Genomic DNA, 23436 nt, shown 5'->3' on the forward strand with positions numbered 1-23436 from the left:
GTGATTAAGGCTCCTGGCTGCAGCAGGGCTTGTCTTCAACGGGGCAAGGAGTTTCTGGGGCAGGGATAAGCAATGCCAATCTAAGKTCAAACTGGCTGCCTGGTGTAAATCAATGCAGGCTTGGTGGAATTGTGCCCAGTGACTGAGGGAGCCTGTAGCTCATCCAGTTTATGTCCCATGAGCTGCAGTCACTTGGTGTTGTTCCTTTWATCTCTTTTCTGACTCAGTGAGCCCACCCCACCTGTCCTTGTGAGGGTACTCCACTGGAATATAAGCCATTGTAACCAGAAAGGGAAGCAGCTTCCATGTAGGAGGGCAGGGAGGCCCTCAAGAAAAGAAYTCAAGAGTAAAGAACTTGGCAAGATACATTCCAAGTATTTGCARAGAGGAGACTTCGCTCTGCAGTCTCCCAGTGTGGTGGTGGAGAAATGTTTTCTCTGGTTCTTACCCTTGATGCTGTGTTCAAGGGGATTCTCATCTGTTCAAAACTTGTTCTGTGATTTGAAGGTGCATGGAAATAACTTCTTTTACTAATCTTGTTCAATACTTGTTTCCATTCCTTTGTATCCCCTTCCCCTCCAGCTGCTGAGCATGAAGAGCTGGAGTGACATGAGGCAAGAGGTGATGTTCCTGACCAATGTGAATGCCTCAAACTCCTCTACGCAGATCTATCAGGCTGTGTCACGCATTGTGTGTGGCCATCCTGAAGGTGGAGGACTCAAAATTAAATCCCTCAACTGGTACGAGGATAACAATTACAAGGCATTGTTTGGAGGCAACAGCACTGAAGATGATGTGATTAACTTCTATGATAACTCCACAAGTAAGTGAACAGTGGAAGGGCCTGAGGTCCTGTGTACTTCATGATTGTCATCGCTAGTGTTTTCCAAACTTCGCTGATGAAAGCAGGTGGTCCTAAGGGACATATTCACTGATGTTTCAGAAAGGCATGCACATACTGTCCTGCACGTGTCCTTATGGCCAGTGAAGATAKCAACTTGCAGGACCTTCTGTTGAGTCCACAGAAGTGTAGTGAACCTACTTTAGTGGGAGAGGGAGGACAGCCATGTGCAGCCTCTAGAAATCTGACCTTTTCTGCATAAATTTTGCTTGTGCCAGGCACTGGGTTTGCACGGGTATTGCAGAACTGGTACTGTGGCTCTTAGTGTTGGAGACCACCTGCGTGCTCTGTGTTCACTGGGCAGATTGCACAGGCTTGGGCTGAAAGGGCCTTTTGGTGGCAGATTAGAAGCTGTGCAGTAATGGAGGTGGTTTGTATCTGAAAAATAAAATTAAAAAAAAAGCTTTGCTTTCAGCTTTGTCCTTGAAGCACATATGAGTGTAGCATAAGCTTTCTGCAGTTGTCACTGTGCTGTTCAGCCACTCACCTCTGTACTCTTCCTCAGCACCCTACTGCAAYGAGCTAATGAAGAACCTGGAGTCCAGCCCGCTTTCCAGGATTATCTGGAGGGCTTTGAAACCCTTGCTGATTGGGAAGATCTTGTATACTCCAGATACACCAGCTGTAAGGAAGGTCATGTCTGAGGTAACTCTAGCCCTGTTCTTTGGTAATGTAGCATGAGCTATGTCCTCTGTGCAGCTGGTCCTCTCTATTGATTTGGACCCAAACACAAGCCTAGAAAGGATTGCCTGCAAAAACAGTCTCCCTAATCTCTCACCTCCCATGCACCTACTGTTGCAGGCTCAATGTACCTTCTCAGTCCATGATGGGTCTCTGCCAGCTTTTGGAAATAACCTTCCTCTCCTCTTTGTGACAGGTGAACAGGACATTCCAGGAGCTGGGTGTGTTTCGTGACCTCGGGGGAATGTGGGAGGAGATAAGCCCAAAGATTTGGACATTTATGGAAAGTAGTCAGGAAATGGATCTCATTCGGGTCAGTATGCTGTCCTTGCCAGAACGGCCGCTATTGCGATTTTGCAATAAGTGATRAAATATTTATTTTAGATGGTGCTTCATGGTGCTTCAGTGCTGAATTGGGCAGATAAATATTATGGATGGGACCCTTCTTGAAAGAGATTTTGATTATACTCATCTTGCATTATGTTTGGCATTCCTTCCTTCATGTAACAATCACCTGCAAACAGGAGCAGTGCACATTTAACAACAATTTCTAATCTGCCTTTGTTGGAAAACGTGCCGTTTTGTCCACAGCATTGCCCTAATTTGTTATGAGCATCTCACCATGGCTCCTCAGGTGTGGCTCTGGGGGGTGGATCTTTGCACCCTGTGCTAATGCATTTGGAAGCGCAGTGGCATAAAACTGGGATCGAGCTACAGAGASACAACTGTAGAGTAGCTTTTCCAGCTGTCTCTGCAACTTAGCTGGTTARGTATCATAGTGCACCTTCTTGTATGCAGAGACCTCCCCAGGTCTTACAACCCTTGAAATTCATTCCTTTTTTACCTTGGTGTAATGCTGTGCTGAATAATCTGTGACCTGCCCTGTTGTACTTCTCCATCAACATAACATGCTAGAGTGCCAGAGACAGTTGAACAGATTGTTGCAAAGTTCAGGCAGAAAGTCAAGGTCCAAAACATTAATTTGCAGTCATGTCCTCTGAAAAGTGAATGTTGTGCCTTTTTTAAAATTTAGTGAGCCCTGGGCTTTTCTGGTTCTTTATTGAATGTTAACCCTGTGTTGCCTCTGGTAGTTAATTATTGATCTTCCCACCAATCTGCTCTTCTCTGTACCAGTGTAGTATCACGTTCATTGTCACCTGTTGACATCCACACAAGCAGGATTACCTTATTGTCAGTGCCTTGACAGCTCCCAGACACCATCCCATTCAGCTGCCATGCTGCTGGGTTGACCAGCCRTCACCTCTTAAGTTTCTGTCTGTACAATCTGTTTGGAATGTACTCCTGCTGAAGGAAAGTGCTTTGCTTGCCCATCTCTGCCACTTTTGGCTTGATGCTAATGTTGTTGTGAACTTCAGGAAGGGCAGTGTGTGCCCCTAGGGTTAAGGAGCTTTAATGTTGGAACTGAACAAGATGAGGTTGAGCCATCTCCCTGTAGGCATGGTGTCCTTTCTGCTGGAGATGGTGGTAGAAGCTAACCTTGGGAGACCAAATGAGAAGAGAACACAGCACATCCAAGTCCTGTTTGCTTGGATTTCCTTTTTTTTTATGTTTTCCTTTGCTAGCTTGGTCTGTTCTGTTTTTCCAGTTTGCAATGCTGTTTTTGTAACTGTGTCACTACTTTCTGGTTTCGTGGTAACAGCAGAGTATGGGGAAGCTCCTTACCTCTCTATTTTTTGTTGTGGCRTAAAATCCATTTCCTGTTCTTATTCATTAGCATTTTTGCAGTTTTCTCTCTTGTGCCAGTTTTTCTTTTTACCTCCCTGACTTCAGTTCAACTATATCCTTTACAATTACTTCTCCCTTCCTACCTAATCTTATACTGTCTGTCAGTGATGGGTGCTTCTGCCTGCACTGCACTTGGGCTAGGCATTGCGCATACAATAGCCTGTCCYTAGAAAGCTAGCAGTTAAACTGGATTAAGAAAGCATTGTTCCAGACAGAAGAACAAAGGCAGGACATCATGGCTGTATAGGGCTGCTTCAGCCAGCCCTGGTGCACAAAAGCAAAATACATAAGAAAATCACCTGGCCTCTGATCAGCASAGTGACAGTTGAGCCTTCAGCCATGCTTCAGTCCCTCTGCATCCCAGCCAGAAGCAGAGATTTGTCTGGGGGAAGTGAGCACAGCTTGGCAAACAGCATAGCCAAACGCATTTCCGCTGAGCAAGCATCTCCCTTCTTCCCTGGTTTTCATGTGTGGGGTGYGGAGCTGTGTGTGGCTCTCTGCTGCCCTCTCCTTGGCAGAGGGGTGGCAGGACATGGAGGCAGCCAGCCAGCAAAGCACACTAATGTACCTGTACCGGGGAGGCACATCCTTCTCAATGGGAGGGTGAGAGAAAAGACCCTCTCCCTGCACCTTTTTAACACGTGTTTTCCCTGGTAGTCCTTGTTTTCATTATGAGAGAGGTGGTCTAACATTGATTCTCATACCTATTTCTTCTTCTCACACCTATTTCTTCTTCTATCTGCAGACRTTACTGAAAGGCAAAGCCCTCTGGGACCTGCACTTGCCAGCTTCCAACTGGACAGTGGAGGATGTTGCCCGTTTCCTCTCAAACAATCCAGAGGACTTTGAGACAGAAAATGGCTCTGTGTATACATGGGTAGATGCCTTCAATGAGACAGACCGGGCGATCCAGACCATCTCACGGTTCATGGAGGTGAGATCCTGTTAGTGTGGGCATGGAGCTGGGGGAGGGCAGCAGCTTGAACTCCACTCATGCAGTTGGGTGTTGTGGAAAGGGAAGATAGATGTTCCTCAGTCCGTTTTCTCATTAATAGWGTTGAGTAGCATATGAGAAAGTTTAATTTATTCAGATGCCTACATACAGATGTAGGAACCTAACTGTAGGCCTTGTTTTTAAAGCTTTTGCTTTGGCTACTGTGTGTTGTTTCCTGCCCTTCTGTTATTGGGTTCCTGAAAGCTGCTGCTGTCTCCAGCAGTGTAGCAGCTCATACCTCCATTCTGGATTTAGCTGGGGAGTGTGGTGAAGGTAGCAGTTGATTTAAATGGGGGAAACAAAATTAGTTCTAATTGCTGCCTGATCATTTTGGAGATGAGTGCGAAGATAAGGGCCTGGTCCAAAGCCCTCAAGTCTCTCCACTGATGTTTAGAGGCCTTGAGTCAGAAGAGAAAATAAGACTATATATGGAATTGATACTTGGATGAGATCCTGTAGGTCACACTGGAATGCAATTTCCTAATCTCTTGTACAGAAAATGCCTTCACTGGGGTATTTTTCAGTGATAATGTATTTGACTGGTAGGTGACTGTCAAGCAGGTAGCAATGACAACTCTTGCAAGTTGCTGGTCTACAGCAAAACACTGCAAACGGTTTGATGCTGTTGTCATTTTCTTAGGCATGGYGTTACCATTGGAGAGTCCTTTTCCTCCACCCCAAACCTAAACAAAGTACATTCTGATTTGGCAGTGTATCCCGTAAATGCTTCCAATTCTGTCCCTGTCTAGTGTGTCAACTTGGACAAACTGGAGCCTGTGCCCACAGAAGTCCGGCTTATAAACAARTCTTTGGAGCTTCTGGATGAAAGGAGGTTCTGGGCTGGCATAGTCTTCACTGAAATAGCTCCTGACAGCACAGACCTTCCTCAACATGTGAAATACAAGATCCGCATGGATATTGATAATGTGGAAAGGACCAACAAGATCAAGGATGGGTGAGCCCTGACCTCCTGCCTTACGAACAGTTTCTTGTAAGGGATGTGGTGAGGAGGATTTCTAATGGAAAGGTCTTTTTCCCTTGGTGCAGGTACTGGGATCCCGGTCCCCGTGCTGATCCCTTTGAGGATATGCGCTAYGTCTGGGGAGGCTTTGCTTACCTGCAGGATGTGGTGGAACAGGCCATCATCAGGGTTCAGACGGGCACAGAGAAGAAGACAGGAGTTTATGTGCAGCAGATGCCATACCCATGTTACGTGGATGACATGTATGTATGCAGGCTGCTTCAAAAGCTCCCAGGAGGAGTTGCTTGGGAGGCATGTGTTTTGTCACTCCTCAGGCATGGTTTATGTCCCTATTATGAGTGAGGAAGCAATCTCTATAGTGTTCCTAATCCTCTGGAATTCAGGCACCCACATGGGGGATTTAGGATGTGTAATGACTTGCAGAGCCCTGCCCATGAGAGGTACTGTCAGTTTATGTTAATTGGAGCTTAATGTACAAACTACCTTGCTGAGGTGTGAGCATAYCCCCACACCTGATGCAAACAAAAATAGCATTGAGGAAAAAAATAGGCACAGGAGTGTGGAAAGAGGACAACTAAGAGCAGTCCCCAGGCAAGACAGCTCATTGCATGCACTCTTCCACTGAGTGACAATTGCAGTTCCAGCTCCCACTGCTAACTGGTGATGTGCTCTAAACCCATCTGCCTCACCTCGGATGAGACGCTGATCTTGTGTGAGGCTCTGCACACATCAGCTGCTTTGTGCAGTGGAGCCCTAGCTGTCACCATACTCTTGATAGCCCTTTATGTGGTACTTGAAGTTGCAGTGATGTGTCTCACTCAATTCTCATGGTCCCTTTCCTTCATTTTCTCAGATTTCTTCGTGTCATGAGCCGCTCCATGCCTCTGTTCATGACACTAGCTTGGATCTACTCAGTGGCTGTGATAATTAAAGGCATTGTGTATGAGAAGGAAGCCCGGCTGAAAGAGACAATGAGGATTATGGGACTTGACAATGGCATTCTTTGGTTAAGCTGGTTCATTAGCAGCCTTGTCCCTCTCCTGATGAGTGCAGGATTGCTGGTGCTGATCCTGAAGGTGAGTTGCCTGGTTTGGCCTGTGGCAGCAGATTCTAGAGCCTTGAGAGCCTGTTAAGCAGTGGTCTGCACTGACATTCTAGGGAGGAGTTCATGGATGTGTATTGACCATTCACTTTTTGGGAACAGAGTTTTTGGAACAAAAGGAATGAATGGCTGAAAGCAGCAGGATGGGATGTTGTAGATTCTGTTCTCTTTGAAAAGATGTCTTTGGTACTGCCTCATTTCTGGAAATTTGCAGGAAACCAAATTTCCCCTGAGCAGCAGCTCTGCAGAGCTATCTGTAACAGAGGTACTTTGGAGAGCCCTTTCAAAGCTTGATGCACTTGTTGTTCTCTTGCCAGATGGGGAATCTGCTGCCTTACAGTGACCCGAGTGTGGTGTTCATTTTCCTCTCGATCTTCGCTGTTGTGACCATCCTCCAGTGCTTCCTCATCAGCACTGTGTTCTCCAGGGCCAATCTGGCAGCTGCCTGCGGGGGTATTGTCTACTTCACTCTGTACCTGCCTTATGTGCTGTGTGTTGCTTGGCAGGACCACATCAGCTTCTCACTCAAGATTTTTGCGGTGAGTCTTGATGATGTTCTCCTGTGCACTGGGCCTCTACCTGCATGCCATTCAGTAGCTCTCCAGCTGGATGCTGATACAAGGAGGGGAGTGGCAGTGGGAGGTTAATTTTCTGTGTAAGAGGCTATCAGCAAGACTTGATGAAGTTTACTGAACCTGCTAGAAGCTGCTGGGGAAGGGTTTCATTGGCTTTGGTAGAAGTAATGCCACTGGACTAAGATGCTTTCCTCTCTGTAAGCTGTACCACCAGACATGCAGTCTGAAGGACCCTTTCCTCTGCACAGCACTTCTTACGTGTCTGGAGAGAGTGACTGTTAGCAACTTGCTCCCTTGCATGAAAATCCAAAGAGTAAGGGAAAGAAAATAGGGAAACAAACAATTCACAATGGAGGTCTGGCAGAGATTTCATGCCTTGCTGAAACCTAGACCATATCTGCCACTCCATATCTGCAAATTCAGTGATGGTCCTTGGAGCTTTGACTTTTYATATGTGCTGTGTCCCTTAGGCTTGTGCTACAATTGAGATGACTAGTTGGAGAGTAGATGTAAAACACTCAATGTGTGTTCATGCCTCCCACTTTCAGAGCCTGCTGTCTCCAGTAGCCTTTGGTTTTGGTTGTGAGTACTTTGCACTGTTCGAGGAGCAGGGAGTTGGTGTTCAGTGGGACAACTTCTTTGAGAGCCCRTTGGAAGAAGATGGCTTTAGCATCACCACATCTGCCGTCATGATGCTGTTTGATACCTTCCTGTATGGAGTCATGACCTGGTACATTGAATCTGTCTTCCCAGGTGAGGTGTGCTTCTGAGGGATAATCATGTATTAAGGMTTTTAAAGAAATCCTTTCACCCTTCTCACTTGCCAAGGTGCAAATTGGCCCATCTTTAAGCAGAGCTGCAGAAAGGTCATGGAGCAAAACCATGGCCTGGCATCAAAGCAAGGTTTTTGSTTGCTGATAGCAGTGAGTGTTGCCCAGCACAGAAGCACAGCTGAGCTAACTCGAGAAACTTTTCTATACTTCACTTGTTGCCTCCTCTGAAGTTCACAGATGGTGCTGCAAGTGAGGAGTTGAGTGTCAGTACTACATGTGCTACTTAGCACTTTCCAGAATAGGGTTTTTGACCCTAAAGTGTAGTTAGATGTCTCTTACCCAGAGTCTGTTACTGTCTTCACCAAGAAAGATTAATTCCCAGTCCTGCCTCACCTGGAGGCTTTCTGTGGGTGGAGTAGTTCCCTTCTTGTCCTGAAAGCTAATAAAAGAAAAAGGAAAGATGGAGTCAGGCTCATGCAATGCTTTTCCTTTTAGGCCAGTATGGGATTCCCAGACCCTGGTACTTTCCTTTCACCAAGTCCTATTGGTTTGGGGAGGAATCACAGGACAGGCAGCACCCTCATCCTGACCAGAAGGGGCCTTCAGAAGGTAAGTGCTTGACGCAAAGCCTTTCTGAAGTGAAGTGTTAAGGTCTGCCTTTTTTTCTGAAATGTCTGAAAAGACAACAGGACTGGTATGGAGAGGTGAAATTGGTCATCCTTTTGTTATTAGTTTGGGTATGGTGGTCAGGTAGGTGTATCCAGATAAACCCAAGATACTTTGCCTACCTGAGTGCAGGTGGGTACTCCAGGCTCATGGAGTTGAGAAGTCTATGTATTTTTTGTGACTCTCATTCTGGAGATCTCAAACTCCCAGATGAGCCCAGGATGAAATAGCTAAATTACAACTTCATTGGGAGATTTTTCCATGAGAAAGCAATGTGGTCAGTTCTTCATACAGTTCATTTGTCCTCAGGCTTGGGGAAATGTGATGTCTGTTAAAACTCCCATGCAACTTCTAATCTCTCTACTTTGCTGTGTTTTGTTCCAGTCTGCAAGGAAGAAGAGCCGGTACATCTGAGTCTTGGTGTTTCCATCCAGAACCTGGTCAAGGTTTACCGTGACGGCAAGAAAGTTGCTGTAGATGGTCTCACACTGAACTTCTATGAAGGACAAATCACCTCTTTTCTGGGACATAATGGAGCAGGGAAAACCACTACCATGTAAGAACAAAATAATGGTTTGAGACAGTTGGGAAGTGACTGAAYATTTCAACTCCTATCCATATAGTAGAGGTAGCCATAGAACTACAGTGTGCAAGCTGGTGCAGACTTGAGTGCCTCTTCTGATTTAGTCTAGTAGTGCTGCTGCCTCACAGATACAGGGGGCTGGAACTGCAGGGAGTTCAGATTGAGGTTAGGTCGAATTAAAGGCAGCATTTTGTAGTAATGCCATTTGTGATTCTCACTTACCAGTGTAAGAAAACAAGTTGGGACTGAAAGAACAAAAAACTTCTAGAGGAAGAAATCTTTTACTTCAAGCAGCTGTATGGGTGTTCTTTGATCACCGATAAAACCAGTGGAGCTGTTGGGKTTTTTTTTAATCCATTAGTGAGATGTTTCTCAGGCCTCTTTCTTGATATGGGATTTAACCAGGGCTTCCTCCTATTGTTAATTCAGCCATCCTGGCAGGCACAGTTTCATAGTGGCAGAACCTGCTTACCTGTTATATATGTTTTTCAGGTCCATCTTGACCGGCTTGTTCCCCCCAACTTCGGGTACAGCGTTCATCCTGGGCAAAGATATCCGCTCTGAGCTCAGCACCATCAGGCAGAACCTGGGTGTATGTCCACAGCACAATGTACTGTTTGACTTGTGAGTATCATCTGTGAGACACAGGACTGACAGACCTTTGGGTTTTCTAGGATACAGCAGCGGGCTTTCAGCTTTGACAGTCCCATTTTTTTTGTGCATGGTGCACGACAGTGGGGTGGCATGAGATTGGTACAGGAACATAGTTTATTAGTGCATTCCTTTGTGCTTAGGAATGATCAACGGGAGCCTATATTTTCATATTTCATGTTGGTTAATAATCTACTCCACTCAACAAGGCCAAGTTGAGTGGTGCCTAGTGATTTGGGATGTTTGTGGTGCTGTCAAGCACCCTTAATGGAGGATTATTTGCATGCTGAATAAAACCACACCCTGAAGTCAGGCCCAGGCTTAGTGCACCCAGTCTGTCTCCTTCCTGAAACCTCAGATTTTTTTTTTGCAAATAAAAATGCCTCCAGTAATGGTAATATAAGCGACGAATCCCAGCATGGTGCTTTCAGCTGTGCCCTGAGGCTGCATTTGTTCCCTAGGCTGACTGTGGAGGAGCACATCTGGTTCTATGCTCGGCTCAAAGGGCTGTCAGAAAAGAAGGTGAAAGCGGAGATGGAGCAGATGGCAACAGATGTTGGTTTGCCTCACAAACTGAAAGCCAGGACAAGCCGACTGTCTGGTAGGTTCAGATCTTTTACATTTCTCAGCCTTAGAAACACTCCATTGCCTTTTACAGGGGCTGTATTGTGGACCTTGATGGGATCCTGCAATTCAGTATAAACTGCTATACAATTAAGTACTCAAGGAAGTCAGTTCCTTATTAAGTGCCTGATCAGTATRTCTTAGTAAATGTCACAATCTTGCACTGTCTCAAGCTATCTAATGGCCATAACAATTCACTCACTTCTTCTGAGAATGCTGTATTCGTTTCCATCATACCATAGTTCATCTGCATCTGTTCTATGTTCTCCAAAGCATACTAATGTGTTTGGGGTGTATGAGTTTAAGTGAGAGTGGCTTGATCATAGTCTGCAAGTCCCTTGCTGTTTGTGAACCATTTAGGCATTCCTTTTGCTGACTTCTGCCCCAGATGGCAACCTGGAGTACCCTTCTCCTTTGTTCAGGAGGGACAGAATTCCTGTATCAGTCTGTGCCAGATACCAGGGGAACTGAGACACATTAGTCTTACACAAGTATCAGTACAGACTGCATGTTCAGCTTTGGGGAGGGAGAGCAGGTGACCACAGTTGGCTTTAATGTTGAAGAGTGCAGTATAATTCCTTGCTTTTGCCTCTGTAACACTTCTAGGAAAGGGGTGTCTCATGGGGAGTTATTTCTGCAGCTGAAGCTCTGGAGACCTGTGCTTCAGATCCTCAAATATGGTTAGGTCTCCAAGCTGGCAACTTGCTACCCCTGGCGCTGAGATGGTATAATTACGGAAGGGCATTCAAGGTGTGGCTCATGCTGTCATGGGAGAGCTATATTCCATTGAGGAAAGACTATCCAAATGAATTATCCACTGTCCAGAAAATTATGTGACCCTGAAGCCTTAAACTGCAGCAGTACCTGTTTTACTCAGTCTGCTTACTTTCAGAGAGCTCATTATCCACCATGCTGCAAGTAGTGCTGTTCGAGTTATCTCTGCATCAGCTTAAATACCTCTTTCTTCTTGTGCCTAACAGGTGGGATGCAGAGGAAGCTCTCTGTTGCCTTAGCGTTTGTTGGTGGCTCCAAGGTTGTCATTCTGGATGAGCCTACAGCTGGGGTGGATCCTTATTCTCGCAGAGGGATATGGGAACTGCTTCTGAAGTATCGGCAAGGTATGTGGTCTTTTTCTCTACTTTTAATGAATGTGTTGTGAAAGGCAAAAGAAAATCCATCTGATTCGACTGTTCTCRTAATAGAAATGTGTTTTTGCAAATCTATTGTTGCCTGCACCAAGGAATCAACAATGCAAGACAAGGATGCTCTTATTTCTCATCTGTATTMATTTCTCATCCTGTTCATGTCAGAATTCATGAGCAAACTTCTTTACTGAGTTATGAGGGCAGCTAAAGTCAGAAATTCACCTTTGGTGTTCAGCAGTGTCCTGTTCTGCTTCATGCAACAAACCTTGCTGACATGAAATTAAACCTGCCTTTGCTGAGCACCACAAGAACCAGCAGACAGTGCAGAGAATAAACTCATGAGCAGTTGGGAATCTTCTCCATACTGCGAGTCATGTTCAAAGGAGACAAACTTGTGGCATCAACTTCCCATCCAACTTCATTGCAAGATCCAGATGATTGTGGCTTTGGCATGGGAGCACAGGTTTGTGTGACTTTGCAGCAATGCCTTCCTTGCTCTCTTTTAGGTCGCACAATCATTCTCTCCACACACCACATGGATGAGGCAGACATTTTGGGGGACCGGATTGCCATCATTTCTCATGGCAAGCTCTGCTGTGTTGGCTCTTCTCTCTTCCTGAAGAACCAGCTGGGAACAGGTTATTATTTGACCCTGGTTAAAAAGGATGTGGATTCCTCTCTGAGCTCCTGCCGGAACAGCAGCAGCACAGTGTCCTATCTGAAAAAGGTACAGCTGACCTTTCCTGCTCATGTTTATTCTTTCTTCATGAAATCTTAGGCTTTTTGGAAGTAGCAGCTAAGGTTTTACATRATAGAATGTCTCATGAAAATACCTTGTTCTTTGAAAGAAGTATTAACCTGTTTGGTGGGTACCGTGCCAGACTGGTTAAATGCTTGCATGGGACCTACATCTCCATTATAGTTTATTTCAGGGCCAGAGGTCCAAGTGATCAGAGACATACAAAACAGACTAMGTGTACACTTTTGTGACACTCACTTCCACGCCTGTGACCTCTTGCTTCTATTTCAGCCCTTTGCACTGCTGTCATCATCTGCAGCACCTGATTTGACTTGTTGAGAGTGTAGCGTCTGGTGGGGCCCATTTTGAGTAAACAGCAGGAAATAATGTTTGTCTTCTCTTTTGTGACCAGGATGACAGTGTCTCCCAGAGCAGCTCTGATGCTGGCCTTGGCAGTGACCATGAAAGTGACACTCTGACAATAGGTGAGGCTTGGAAAAGAATTTAAGATTTAGTCCCAGTTGACATTGCTGTATAGTTCACCTTGGACAGCTGCCTTAACCTTGTTGCCCCTATGTGCCTACAGTCTTGGGACAATTATTAAATTCATAGTGATGGTATTTTAAAATTTGTAAATATTGGAATGTTTTTCTTGAGTAAGCCACTTGGAATTCCAGCTGAGAGTTAATAGGCAAAGATTATGTAGTTGCTTGGTCTGTTAGCAATATGAGCTGTACAGCAATGATTTGCAGGTCTGCCAGTAGCATGCAAAAGCTCTCCCAATTCCTGCAAATAAAATGTATAGCCAGGCTTGGGTCCAGGATTTTATCCAGGCTTGTGTTAAATGAAAAATAAATTAGACTTTGCATGGAAATAAGCTTCTTTCCAGAGATATCCCATTTGTCCTGTTTTTCTTCTGGCAAGATTTTTCAGGCTGAGCTCTTCTTTTCCGCATAATGAGCAGTAACCAGAACGAAACTCTGTTTTACATTTGGTTTTTCTAGATGTCTCTGCAATTTCAAATCTCATTACAAAACACGTTTCTGAGGCGAGACTAGTGGAGGACATAGGCCACGAATTAACCTACGTCTTGCCATACAAAGCTGCTAAAGAAGGAGCTTTTGTGGAACTATTCCATGAAATTGATGACCGTCTTTCTGATCTTGGCATTTCCAGCTATGGCATCTCTGAAACTACTCTGGAGGAGGTTAGTGAGCTGATGATTCCCTTTTATCTTAAACTAGGCAAAATAAATCATGGCAGAATTAAGAAAGAGATGAAGTCTTACTGCTTCCTGTATAAAAAAAAATACAGAACAGGTAGCTTTGTGTTCCTCTCCAGAGTGGATTGTCTTCTGTTCTGTTTAAGTGTGTGCTCATAGAGGTGTGCGTTTAACAACTGAAATGTGATACAGACAAGCACAGACAGGTCCTATGTACTCGGTTGCACTTTGCTAAGATGTCATGTGAAGGTTGGCTATTAATGTCTGTGTTATTTTTAGGGATGCTTTTTGTTGTACTTACCTGAAAACGTACATTTTAGTACAGGACACCATACATTACATAAACAATTTAGACACGTGCCCTTGTCAGGGCTGTTTTTATGGTTTAAGGGTTTGTTCCATGTGACTATGTTCCAGCTGCCAAGTGTCCCTTTCTTATCACCGAAGTATCATGCACTTTATCTCTATGTGGAATGTCTTTGTTTATTTTTAAAGAATGACAAGAGAAGCTGAAACAGTGAAGACCTTGATTGTTATCTGTAATTTGAAAATGGGCTATTTCTGGTTTGGGAGAGTCCATGGGTCAAGCTCTGTGAAGGTGCCTATTCAAGCAAGAGTGTGAACACTGTTAGACATGGGGAAATACAAGATTCCCCAAGTTTAGTCACTAGGTCTCTTTCTGAGACATGGGAAAGAGCTCGTGTTTGAGGTGCAATGAGAGCTGACATTGGAAAGGGGGAAGCAGGCTGGCTCCTGAAAACTGGAGAGAAGCCACAAAGTCYATGTCTCCACCATGCAGAGGATAAACTCAGTATTCCCTGTTTTTTTGTTGTGCCTGTCAATCTTCTGCTCTCTCTTGTTATCTACTGGAGCACTACCAAGAACATCTCTCTTCTCTTTTAATTTTACTGACACTTACCTTCCCTTTTCAGATTTTCCTGAAAGTGGCTGATGATAGTGGTGTGGATGCAGAAACCTCAGGTGGGTGCACTGGAGAAGTGACACATGCCAAGGTGTGACAGACCCTGTTTGAGACTGAACTGGAGYTCTTCTATCTTAGTATTTTTAATGACCTAAAATAGCTGGGTTTAGTATATTCCATGCATACTTTTGTGTTGTGAACTCCAGTTGACTCAGTGGTAGCATGTTTATTTTGTATTCGTGAAGAGTTTCTAATGTTTAAATATATTGCAAATTACTTGACTGACCGTTGTTTGCTCTGAAGAAGTCCTGACACATCAGCCTGCAGTAGGGTCCAAATGACTTTCTCTTTCTGAGAGCAAATCACTTCACTAAGTGTTCATAATAGCAAGTTGCCCTTGTAGTCATGCTTGTCCAGTGAGATTTTTTGTACAGTGAGAGTAGCCTGCCATTCCCCTGGGGAAAAAAAAATAAATGTGTCAAATGCACTAGAAGAAGTTTCTGGGACATCACATAAAGTATGGAGCATAAAATGGTGGTCCTGGTTTTGCCTTTACCTGCACTGAAGTCACTCCAGATCAGCTCTTCAGTTTGCAAATGAAAGGCATGTAAAATGGAAATTATATTGCTTTGATTTTTCTGGGGCTAATTGGAGATTACCTAAACCCTACCATAACTGCATTATTTTCAGATGGGACATTGCCAGCCAGAAGGAACAGACGTGTGTTTGGAGACAGACAGAGCTGCCTTCGTCCATTTACAGAAGATGATGCATTTGATCCTAATGACTCAGACATAGATCCAGGTATWGCTAAGGTTCAGGCCTGCTTTCTTCTTGTGGATGCTCTTTCATATTGTAAATACTGCAGATCTGAAGGCTGGGGCTGCCAAAGGAATGGTGAAGTATTTGCCTTTAGGAATAGTGGGCATTTCAGGATCTGCAAACTGCTCAATCCTCCCATTCAAGGCTCAGAGAGATAAGGGAGGAAATAATCTCACTCATGTAAATTTGTGTTGTTATCACTGCTCACTGTGCATTTTTCTTTTTGGTGAGTGAGAGTAGCTGCTCCAGCCATCAACTTTTGTCTTCAGCACTGAGAACTTTTGAATGAGGGTTATTTCTTCTTGCTAGCAGAATCCAGAGAGACAGACCTTCTCAGTGGCATGGATGGGAAAGGCTCCTATCAGATGAAGGGCTGGAAGCTCACCCAGCAGCAGTTCATGGCCCTGTTATGGAAGAGGATGCTGATTGCCAAGAGAAGCCGGAAAGGTTTCTTTGCCCAGGTGAGAGCAAAGAAATAATAAGAGTCCCACAACAGAGACAGCTCTGGACCATGTATTGTAGTCTGAGTTGATGGGAGGCTGAAAACCTCAAGGGAGTACAGATAACCGAAATTAGCCTTCACTGCACATGCAGCCAGAAGGAGGCCTGTGGAAGTGAAAAGTGTTGCATGATAAAGCAGGTGGTTACAGTCTTGAATAGCAGAATGCAATTTTGCCCTTGAGCAGCATTTGCAGGCTAAATTCTCTGCATCCCAAGTAAGTTGCCTGATAGAGTGACMAGACAGATCTTGCATAGTTTTCTAGCACTGTTTTGGTGTAAACAGCAAARGTATTCCTGGGAAACTGAAAGTTTTGATCCAGTAAGTGATTCATATGTAATTYCTTATGCCTCTGGAAACACTTGCTTAAAACTGGACTTGCTCTTTCCTTGCAATTTCAGATTGTGYTGCCAGCTGTCTTCGTGTGTATTGCTCTCATGTTCAGCCTGATTGTTCCTCCTTTTGGGAAGTATCCCAGTCTGGAATTACAACCCTGGATGTATGATGAGCAGTACACTTTTATTAGGTATGTTTTGTATGGCCTATAAATTCTTCTTGCAAACTTTAGTTAGGGCTCCTTAACAGGTTGTTTCAGGTTTTGTGCTTATCTCAGAAGTGCATTTTAAAAGAGAGTYCTGATGTTTTCTTCTTTGACCTTTAAATGCCAAGTCCTAAGTACAGGCAAAGCTATATCAATTTCTGAATGGTGCTGTGACTCTCCTACTGTGTACAAAGACTAGGAATGTGTGTGTGCTCCTAGGCCAAGCATTCTTCRAGGGCAAATCCCCACCCATATCCTTTCACTCTGCTCTCAGCCTTGCTCTGTTGCTGCTTTTGCTGCGGGCTTGTTATCACACTGACTGATAGTGGTTTTTTGCTGTTCCCATAGCAACGATGCTCCRGAAGATGCAGGCACTCACAAGCTTTTGGATGCCCTTCTTGATAAACCTGGGTTTGGGACACGCTGTATGGAGGGACATTCCATCCCGTAAGTAGAACTYTGGTCTGGGAAGAGGAAGCACAACCACAGTAGAGCTAGCTGACTTTAGAAAATAGTAATGCATGACCAGAGAAGGATTTAAGCCAAAAGAGCCAATTCAGTTTTTCTGCTCAGAACCTTTTTAGAAGTTGCTAGCCCTCAGTGTGGTGAGGGAGTGAGGTTTCAGTGGAAATCCTTGCTGAGGGAGATTGAAAGGAAAGAGCAAATTACTCAAATTTGCTGGCTGTTTGGTCCTGAACATGGTAAAGACTTATTTATGGTCTATTAATATTTGCTATATGTTGTTGACTGTAGCTGTTTCCAGTCTGCAATCCTTTGTTTCCAGCTGCACTAGAAACCTAAGTTAGCACSCCTACAAACACCAGCAGAAGGAATGGAGAGCCAGACAGCATTTTGTGTTGTTTCCTAACTCTGCCTGCCATCTGACTTGGTACATGGCCTTGGGCAAGTCACTGAAGATCTAGACTGTGAGTGCAGAAGAGGTATACACTCCAAGAATCCAAGATGGTGTGTCCAGAAGAACTGCAGCTCATGTTCACAGGATGATGGGGAGGGAGAAAATGTGCCTGATGCACTTGTCTGTGGTGGAAAGTAGGCTGCATCCTTCATAATAAACATGGGAGCTGAGTTATTCTACCAATGGACCATGAGGAAGAGCTGCCCAGTGATGCTGCCTTGGGGAAGAGCRGTGTTTTGGTGCCTCAAAGGCAAAAATGTTATCTAAGGAGTCATCCAAGAAGATTGTCTGCTATGTTCTTAGAGTCATAGGATATGTCAAAGTTGGAAGAGACCCATGAGAATCACTGAGTCCAACTATCTGCTCYTTGCAAGACTACTTTGAACTAAACATGTGACTAAGAGCATTCTCCAGATGCTCCCTGAACTCTGGACAGTGGGACTGGCTGAAATAAAGCACTTAATTACAATGCAAGGAGGGGTGTGTCTGGTGCTATTCARTGTTGGCCAGCCTCAGTTTCTTTGGCACTTGGGTCTGTTAAAAGCTTCAGAGGCTGATCTGTTGTGCTGAGCTGTTCGTCTCACTGAGGTCAAGCTCCTTTGAGAAACACACTGCCACTTCTGGGAAGTGTGATGTTTGATCTATAAATGCCTTGTATGCAAAGGCCATCATAGTTGTTTTAAAAACTGCTTTTGTCTTGCCTCTTTCTTAACAGAGACACTCCTTGCACCGTGGGGCAGAAGGAATGGACCACTGCYTCAGTCCCAGAGTCAGTCCTGGACATCTTCTTGAAAGGCAACTGGAGCATGGAGAACCCTTCCCCATCRTGTGAGTGCAGCAGTGAGAAGATCAAGAAGATGCTGCCGGTGTGCCCCCCTGGTGCAGGCGGGCTGCCACCCCCACAGGTAGGAGGGAGCTCAGTGYGACTGCAGTGAGGAATGCTCACAAGGAGCAAAGGGTTTCATGCAACACTGCACAAGATTCATTTCACTCAACATCCGTATTTTCTGATGAGCATTTATCTGTGTTTTCACTGGTGACACCAGCGTGAGCAAGACACAGCTGACATCCTCCAGAATCTGACAGGCCGCAATATATCAGACTACCTGGTGAAGACCTACGCACAGATCATTGGGAAAAGGTAACTGTTGAACACTTTCCCTTCCCTCCCTACTAAACATTGCATGCTCTGTTGGGGATGCATAGATTAGGCAAAGAAGCCTGAGCAGCCCAAACTCTTCAGTCATGAGCCAGATCCACTCAGCTTCTCAARCAGTCCTGATCCTCATCTCAAGCAGTGTTTCTGCTTTGTTAATGATGCTGTATCCTGACCCCATAGGCAGATTATGGGGAAAGTCTGGGCACCRACCCTAGGGATTACACTGAAGAGGAATGGTGGGACCTGTACCAGATGTGAGAGCCTGTTGCACTCTTTTTCTGGCCATGTGCGTGCAGCTTTATGTCTGTCCCTCCTCTTGTTCCATGCCTGATATATCAACTCTCTTATCTCTCTACAGCTTAAAGAATAAAATCTGGGTGAATGAATTCAGGTGAGTTACTGCCTTACCTTTAGCTTATATGTGTCCACTAAACCTTGAGCATGGTATTAAGCAGGACACATCCACCCTGCTTTGCACTTTGTGTTGTGTGACTCTTAACTGCCAGATATCGGGGGGAAGATCTTTAAGGATAAACTAGGACACCCCAGAGCACCAGAAAGCATGTCTGCCTTATGCAGAGAGCAGTCTTGAAAAGATTTGCATGACTAGTGTGCTGGTATTCTATCCTGGTAGKTGCTATTCTTCCAAGCAAGGGCAGCAGGGAGGTGTCCTGCTTTGTCTGCAACAGAGAATAGGTACATTTATTAAATGGACAGCATGCTGAACAGTCATGATATGAGTATTTAGCCCCAGAAAGAAAGAGTAGAAGACTTCATGGCTAAGCAGTCGTGTTCTTCATGTGAGACTGCAGACACTAGCCTTGGGTGTAGTGCAGGAAAAGGAGACATGGAGAGAAATGAGGCATTTTCTGGAGCTCAGTGAAGAGTCAAGCCTTAGTATCACTTTCTATCTAAACTTTCAGGTATGGTGGCTTTTCCTTGGGAGCCAGCAGTTCCCTCGTGCTTCCTCCAAGCCATGAAGTCACTGATGCCATTAAGCAGGTGAAGAAAATTTTGGAGCTGGCACAGGTGAGCAGATGTTCCCTATAAACCCTAATGCACTAATAGGATGCACTGATACTGAGTCCTATTACTAGGGAGATGACTTGGAAGCCGTAAAATGAGGAGCATGTCTATATTAGCTGTGTCCCATGACTTGGTCCCACTACCTCTGAGCTGGGATCTCCCAGGCTGTTCTCTGGGAGTAGCAGAACACTTGAAGACATGCTTAGCTGAAGCTTACCCAGCCCGTGTTCCTGATGTGGGTTCTGCCCAACACCAGCTGCAAGTGTGTGCAGATTGCAGACATCTGAATGCTTTCTGGCAGGACAGGGTGGAGTGTCTTGGGGAATTAACAAGTGTTTGCTGCCATCTTCAAAACCTCAGTTGAGTTTTCCTGTCCGAGTCTGCTTTGGCTTRGAAGAGAATTTGGGCCACTGTTTTCCTCTGAGACTGTCAGCCTATGGACTGCAATATCTTTGAAGGTTGCCTGCAACTGTAGTTAATTTATTTTGCTAGGGAAAAAGCAGGCATAAGACTGACCTTTCTTACTGSTGAGACTACAGAAAGGAAAGGGTGGAGGGAAGCTGCAGTTACCAAGCCTTACCACCTCCAGTTTGGTGGGTAGAGGCTGAATTGTAAGAGAGCTGTCAGACTGTGAAAAGCATTGTGTAGCCTCTGCTAGACCCCAGGGCATGAATAAAGGTATTCTTAGAGGGGAAGTAACTGTCTCTCTGATGTTTGCAGGGGAGTTCTGGAGATCGATTTCTCAACAGCTTATCAAGTTTCATGAAAGGCCTGGATACAAAGAACAACGTGAAGGTAAGATTAACCAATCCTCACTTCTGTGCTTGCTGTTTGAAGCTCTGGTGACCTGGAGTCACAGCAGAGTCACAGCAGTTTGTCTTGGGAAACTGTAGAAGAGAGTTCTCTGTATTTGCTCATGGAGTGAATGCAGCTTGTAGTTTTATGTGGGTTTCCTTAAAATCTGTTACTCTWGTGGAGTCTAGGGAGCTCAGTGCTGGATCAGTGATAGCTTCCAGCAGTCTCTCATGCTTGTTTATTAAACTGTGTGTTCTGCCTCTTGGCAAGCTAGCTGGAAGGATGTGGAAAGAAATTATATGCCCTCAGTAGAGGAAGGGATGCCCTGCAGGGCTTAGGAGTCTTTTGGGTAGCAGGTGTACCTGGTGCCTTTCTGATGCTAATATGGTGCCTTGTAGGTGTGGTTTAACAACAAGGGCTGGCATGCCATTGCATCCTTCCTGAATGTGATCAACAATGCCATCCTTCGAGCCAACCTCCAGCAGGGTGAAAACCCCAGTGCTTATGGGATCACTGCCTTCAATCACCCACTCAACCTCACCAAGCAGCAGCTCTCTGAAGTAGCCCTGTAAGTTGTGAYGTAAATGTGGATGGATTTGAGCTCCTTACTGATGACTGGAAACAGGCAGAATGGGAGGTTTTGGCCTAAGTGGCCTCTGCAATTAAGGTTCTAATGTCCAGATATTTCTCTGGTCTGGGCAGGTGGTAACCTGTGCTGCTGAGAACATGCTGTTGAACAGCACAGCTGCACAAACTTTCTCTGTCTTTGAGTCCCTGGAAGCTGCAGCTTCTCAGAACCAGATCTTTCTAGGAATCAGACTACCTGCCACTTTAGGAAATTCCTTTCAGCCACCTGCAGAAAGGTGTCTCACCATGAATATGATGATTTTTTTGTCCATTTGACTAGGAGTMACTAATAGGCCCTATTGAGTTTTGCCCGCTGTCTCAAGCTGGGGGACACACAGTAATGGACAGAGTTTACTTCACTGAGGTTCGGTTAGTCCACTCCCCCTATGATCACAGTCAAGACTCATAACCTGTGTGCATCTACATCCTTCAATTCCTTAAAACAGTAGCAGATGATGGGCAGATACCTCTGAACTTTGAAACRACACCAAAAATAGACAAAGCCCAAATAACCTCAGGAAATGGATTAGGTGGGAAACAAAGTGGTGGTGATAAGGGAAAGCAGTCTATTACGCCTAAGTTATTAACTAGTCTCCAGGCTGTGATCCTGTCCTTGAGATGTCAACAGGCTGTGTACGTTCCCTTTGTTATATGGCTGGGGAAGAACCATGCAGTTAAGAGAGTCTTGCATGGTAATCGTTTACACAGGATTCTGAGTGTAAGAACAGGATAAGGACAACAGCAGAAAAAGCAGTTTCTGCCCAGTCCTGCATGAGCTGTCTCATTTTATATCAAAGGAGCTAGCACCAGCATGCTAACAATTTACTTTCTTCCTTCTTTTTTTTTTTTTTTTGTCCAGGATGACCACCTCTGTGGATGTCCTTGTCTCCATCTGTGTGATCTTTGCCATGTCCTTTGTTCCTGCCAGCTTTGTAGTTTTCCTTATTCAGGAACGTGTCAGCAAGGCTAAACACTTGCAGTTCATCAGTGGYGTGAAGCCTGTGATCTACTGGCTGGCCAACTTTGTGTGGGATATGGTAAGCACTTAGGCTRGACTAAACTGTCCTCCATTCTGTTTTTCCATGGTGTCTTGGAAGTGAAAAGTGCAGTTTGGGTGAGGGGGCACTCTATTATTTCAGTGAATAACAACTGTTTAACAGTTGAGTAACAACAGCTGAATAACAACTTTTGTGTTTACTCTCGTGGGGCAGTAGTTCGTCTCACTGGGACAAGGAACACAACAGAAGATGGGAGGACAGCCATAAGCTCAATTGTTAGCATTTATTACACCATTCTGAAATACTTGCCCCAAAATATTTGCTTGTGTAGCCCCTTGTTCTGCTCTGTTCAAAGCAAGTTTTTTCAAACTGTGGTGTCCGGAACCCCTTAGTGTCTACTGATTCCTTCTAGAGGGTCCAAGAAATGTAAATTCATGTGTATTGCATTATGGTTCACGCATATGACACTCTTAAGAATCTCCCTTTGAAAAAAGCTTTGAGAACYCTGAAGAGTTTTAATTTAAAACTATTGGATTAGAGCAGAAAAGCATCCTTTTTTATGTCATCTGGAAAGAAATCTAAAGTCATGTTTTTCACCTTCTAGTGCAACTACATWGTTCCAGCCACACTAGTTGTCATCATCTTCATCTGCTTCCAACAGAAGTCCTATGTGTCCTCTTCCAACTTGCCTGTACTGGCTCTCCTTCTGTTTCTCTATGGGTAAGGGATTTCATCAGAGGATGACTGGAAAGGCTCTCAGGCTTGGAAGGTTCTTACCTGATGTTGCTGTGTTTCTTCTTGCCAGGTGGTCCATCACCCCTCTCATGTATCCAGCCTCCTTCGTGTTCAAAATCCCCAGCACGGCGTATGTTGTGCTGACCAGTGTGAATCTCTTCATTGGTATCAATGGGAGTGTGGCCACCTTTGTCCTGGAGCTCTTCACCAACAATGTATGTTTTTCCAGAGGCTCCTCACTGTCTTGTGCTGCTAGTCTAGTTCCGTGTTGGTTCCATGTTGCTTTTAGCAGCCAGCTCTCCAGAAGAGCTAGCCCCTGGCCTGTACCCATTAGCTTCAGCAGCAGTTTAAATACAGATTCTGGTGGAAATKAGTTAAAGCCCCCTTTGGAAATGCTGACAGAGTAGTTAGGGTGGGAAGGACCTCCTGAGATTGTCTAGTCCAGCCTCTGAGGAGGATTAGYTACGGCAGTGTATTGGGTTGGCATGGCCTGGTTTTTGGTAGTGGGGCAAGCAAGGTCAAACCACTACAAGCAGGTCACTCAGGCCATTTGATTTTAACATTTCCAGAAAACAATCCACAGTCTCTCTGGGCCTGTTCTAGCTCAGTAGAAATGAGTACGTGTTCAAGGATGAGTACCTGGCAGAACAGGAACTCGGGCTGCTATCAGTTCCATCCGTGGGCTAAGCCAACTGGAAGACAACAACAGAAAAGTATTACAGCTTCCAGTATGGGATACACCCTACAGCCACTGACATAACCAGTCTGAGCAAGCACCACTTCCTTGTGTCCTTAGCCTCTAGCCTTTTCGCATATCATTGTTTGCAGACATTGCCTTTTAGACTGTGTTTGGGAAAAACTTTTTGTTGCAGTTTGCTTGTGTTAAATGCACCATGAGCAACACTGATTAGCCAGAGAAGCCATGGCCCTGGCTCTTGGGAGAACATTTCTAATACTTCCATTTTGGTGGGGTTGCAGTGTTAGGGAAGGGAAGGAGAGGTTTATGACAACA

General features: G+C 45.0%; 1 protein-coding gene across 4 annotated transcripts in view; it reads left to right on the top strand.

Moving 5' to 3' along the window:
* ABCA1 (ATP binding cassette subfamily A member 1) overlaps positions 1-23436 on the top strand; it is a 91142-nt gene that overhangs the window by 58354 nt on the left and 9352 nt on the right. For 3 of the 4 annotated variants that reach the window (XM_057385205.1, XM_057385196.1, XM_057385214.1), the window contains 31 exons: positions 583-823; positions 1407-1546; positions 1779-1895; positions 4074-4262; positions 5072-5277; positions 5370-5546; positions 6158-6380; positions 6724-6945; positions 7530-7734; positions 8250-8363; positions 8805-8976; positions 9496-9627; positions 10116-10255; positions 11259-11396; positions 11930-12150; positions 12575-12647; positions 13167-13369; positions 14317-14365; positions 14997-15110; positions 15438-15589; positions 16029-16153; positions 16517-16615; positions 17800-17989; positions 18131-18225; positions 18602-18634; positions 19167-19272; positions 19990-20064; positions 20463-20632; positions 21551-21728; positions 22294-22409; positions 22495-22639. In XM_057385205.1, coding sequence (XP_057241188.1) covers positions 583-823; positions 1407-1546; positions 1779-1895; positions 4074-4262; positions 5072-5277; positions 5370-5546; positions 6158-6380; positions 6724-6945; positions 7530-7734; positions 8250-8363; positions 8805-8976; positions 9496-9627; positions 10116-10255; positions 11259-11396; positions 11930-12150; positions 12575-12647; positions 13167-13369; positions 14317-14365; positions 14997-15110; positions 15438-15589; positions 16029-16153; positions 16517-16615; positions 17800-17989; positions 18131-18225; positions 18602-18634; positions 19167-19272; positions 19990-20064; positions 20463-20632; positions 21551-21728; positions 22294-22409; positions 22495-22639 — 4560 coding nt within the window. The remainder of the gene's footprint in view (positions 1-582; positions 824-1406; positions 1547-1778; positions 1896-4073; positions 4263-5071; positions 5278-5369; positions 5547-6157; positions 6381-6723; positions 6946-7529; positions 7735-8249; positions 8364-8804; positions 8977-9495; positions 9628-10115; positions 10256-11258; positions 11397-11929; positions 12151-12574; positions 12648-13166; positions 13370-14316; positions 14366-14996; positions 15111-15437; positions 15590-16028; positions 16154-16516; positions 16616-17799; positions 17990-18130; positions 18226-18601; positions 18635-19166; positions 19273-19989; positions 20065-20462; positions 20633-21550; positions 21729-22293; positions 22410-22494; positions 22640-23436) is intronic. The other variant, XM_057385221.1, reaches the window with a different exon arrangement.

Source organism: Malurus melanocephalus, unplaced genomic scaffold, assembly GCF_030028575.1.
Source record: "Malurus melanocephalus ecotype Western Australia unplaced genomic scaffold, MMel_1.1 scaffold_15, whole genome shotgun sequence".
Taxonomy (NCBI): Eukaryota; Metazoa; Chordata; class Aves; order Passeriformes; family Maluridae; genus Malurus; species Malurus melanocephalus.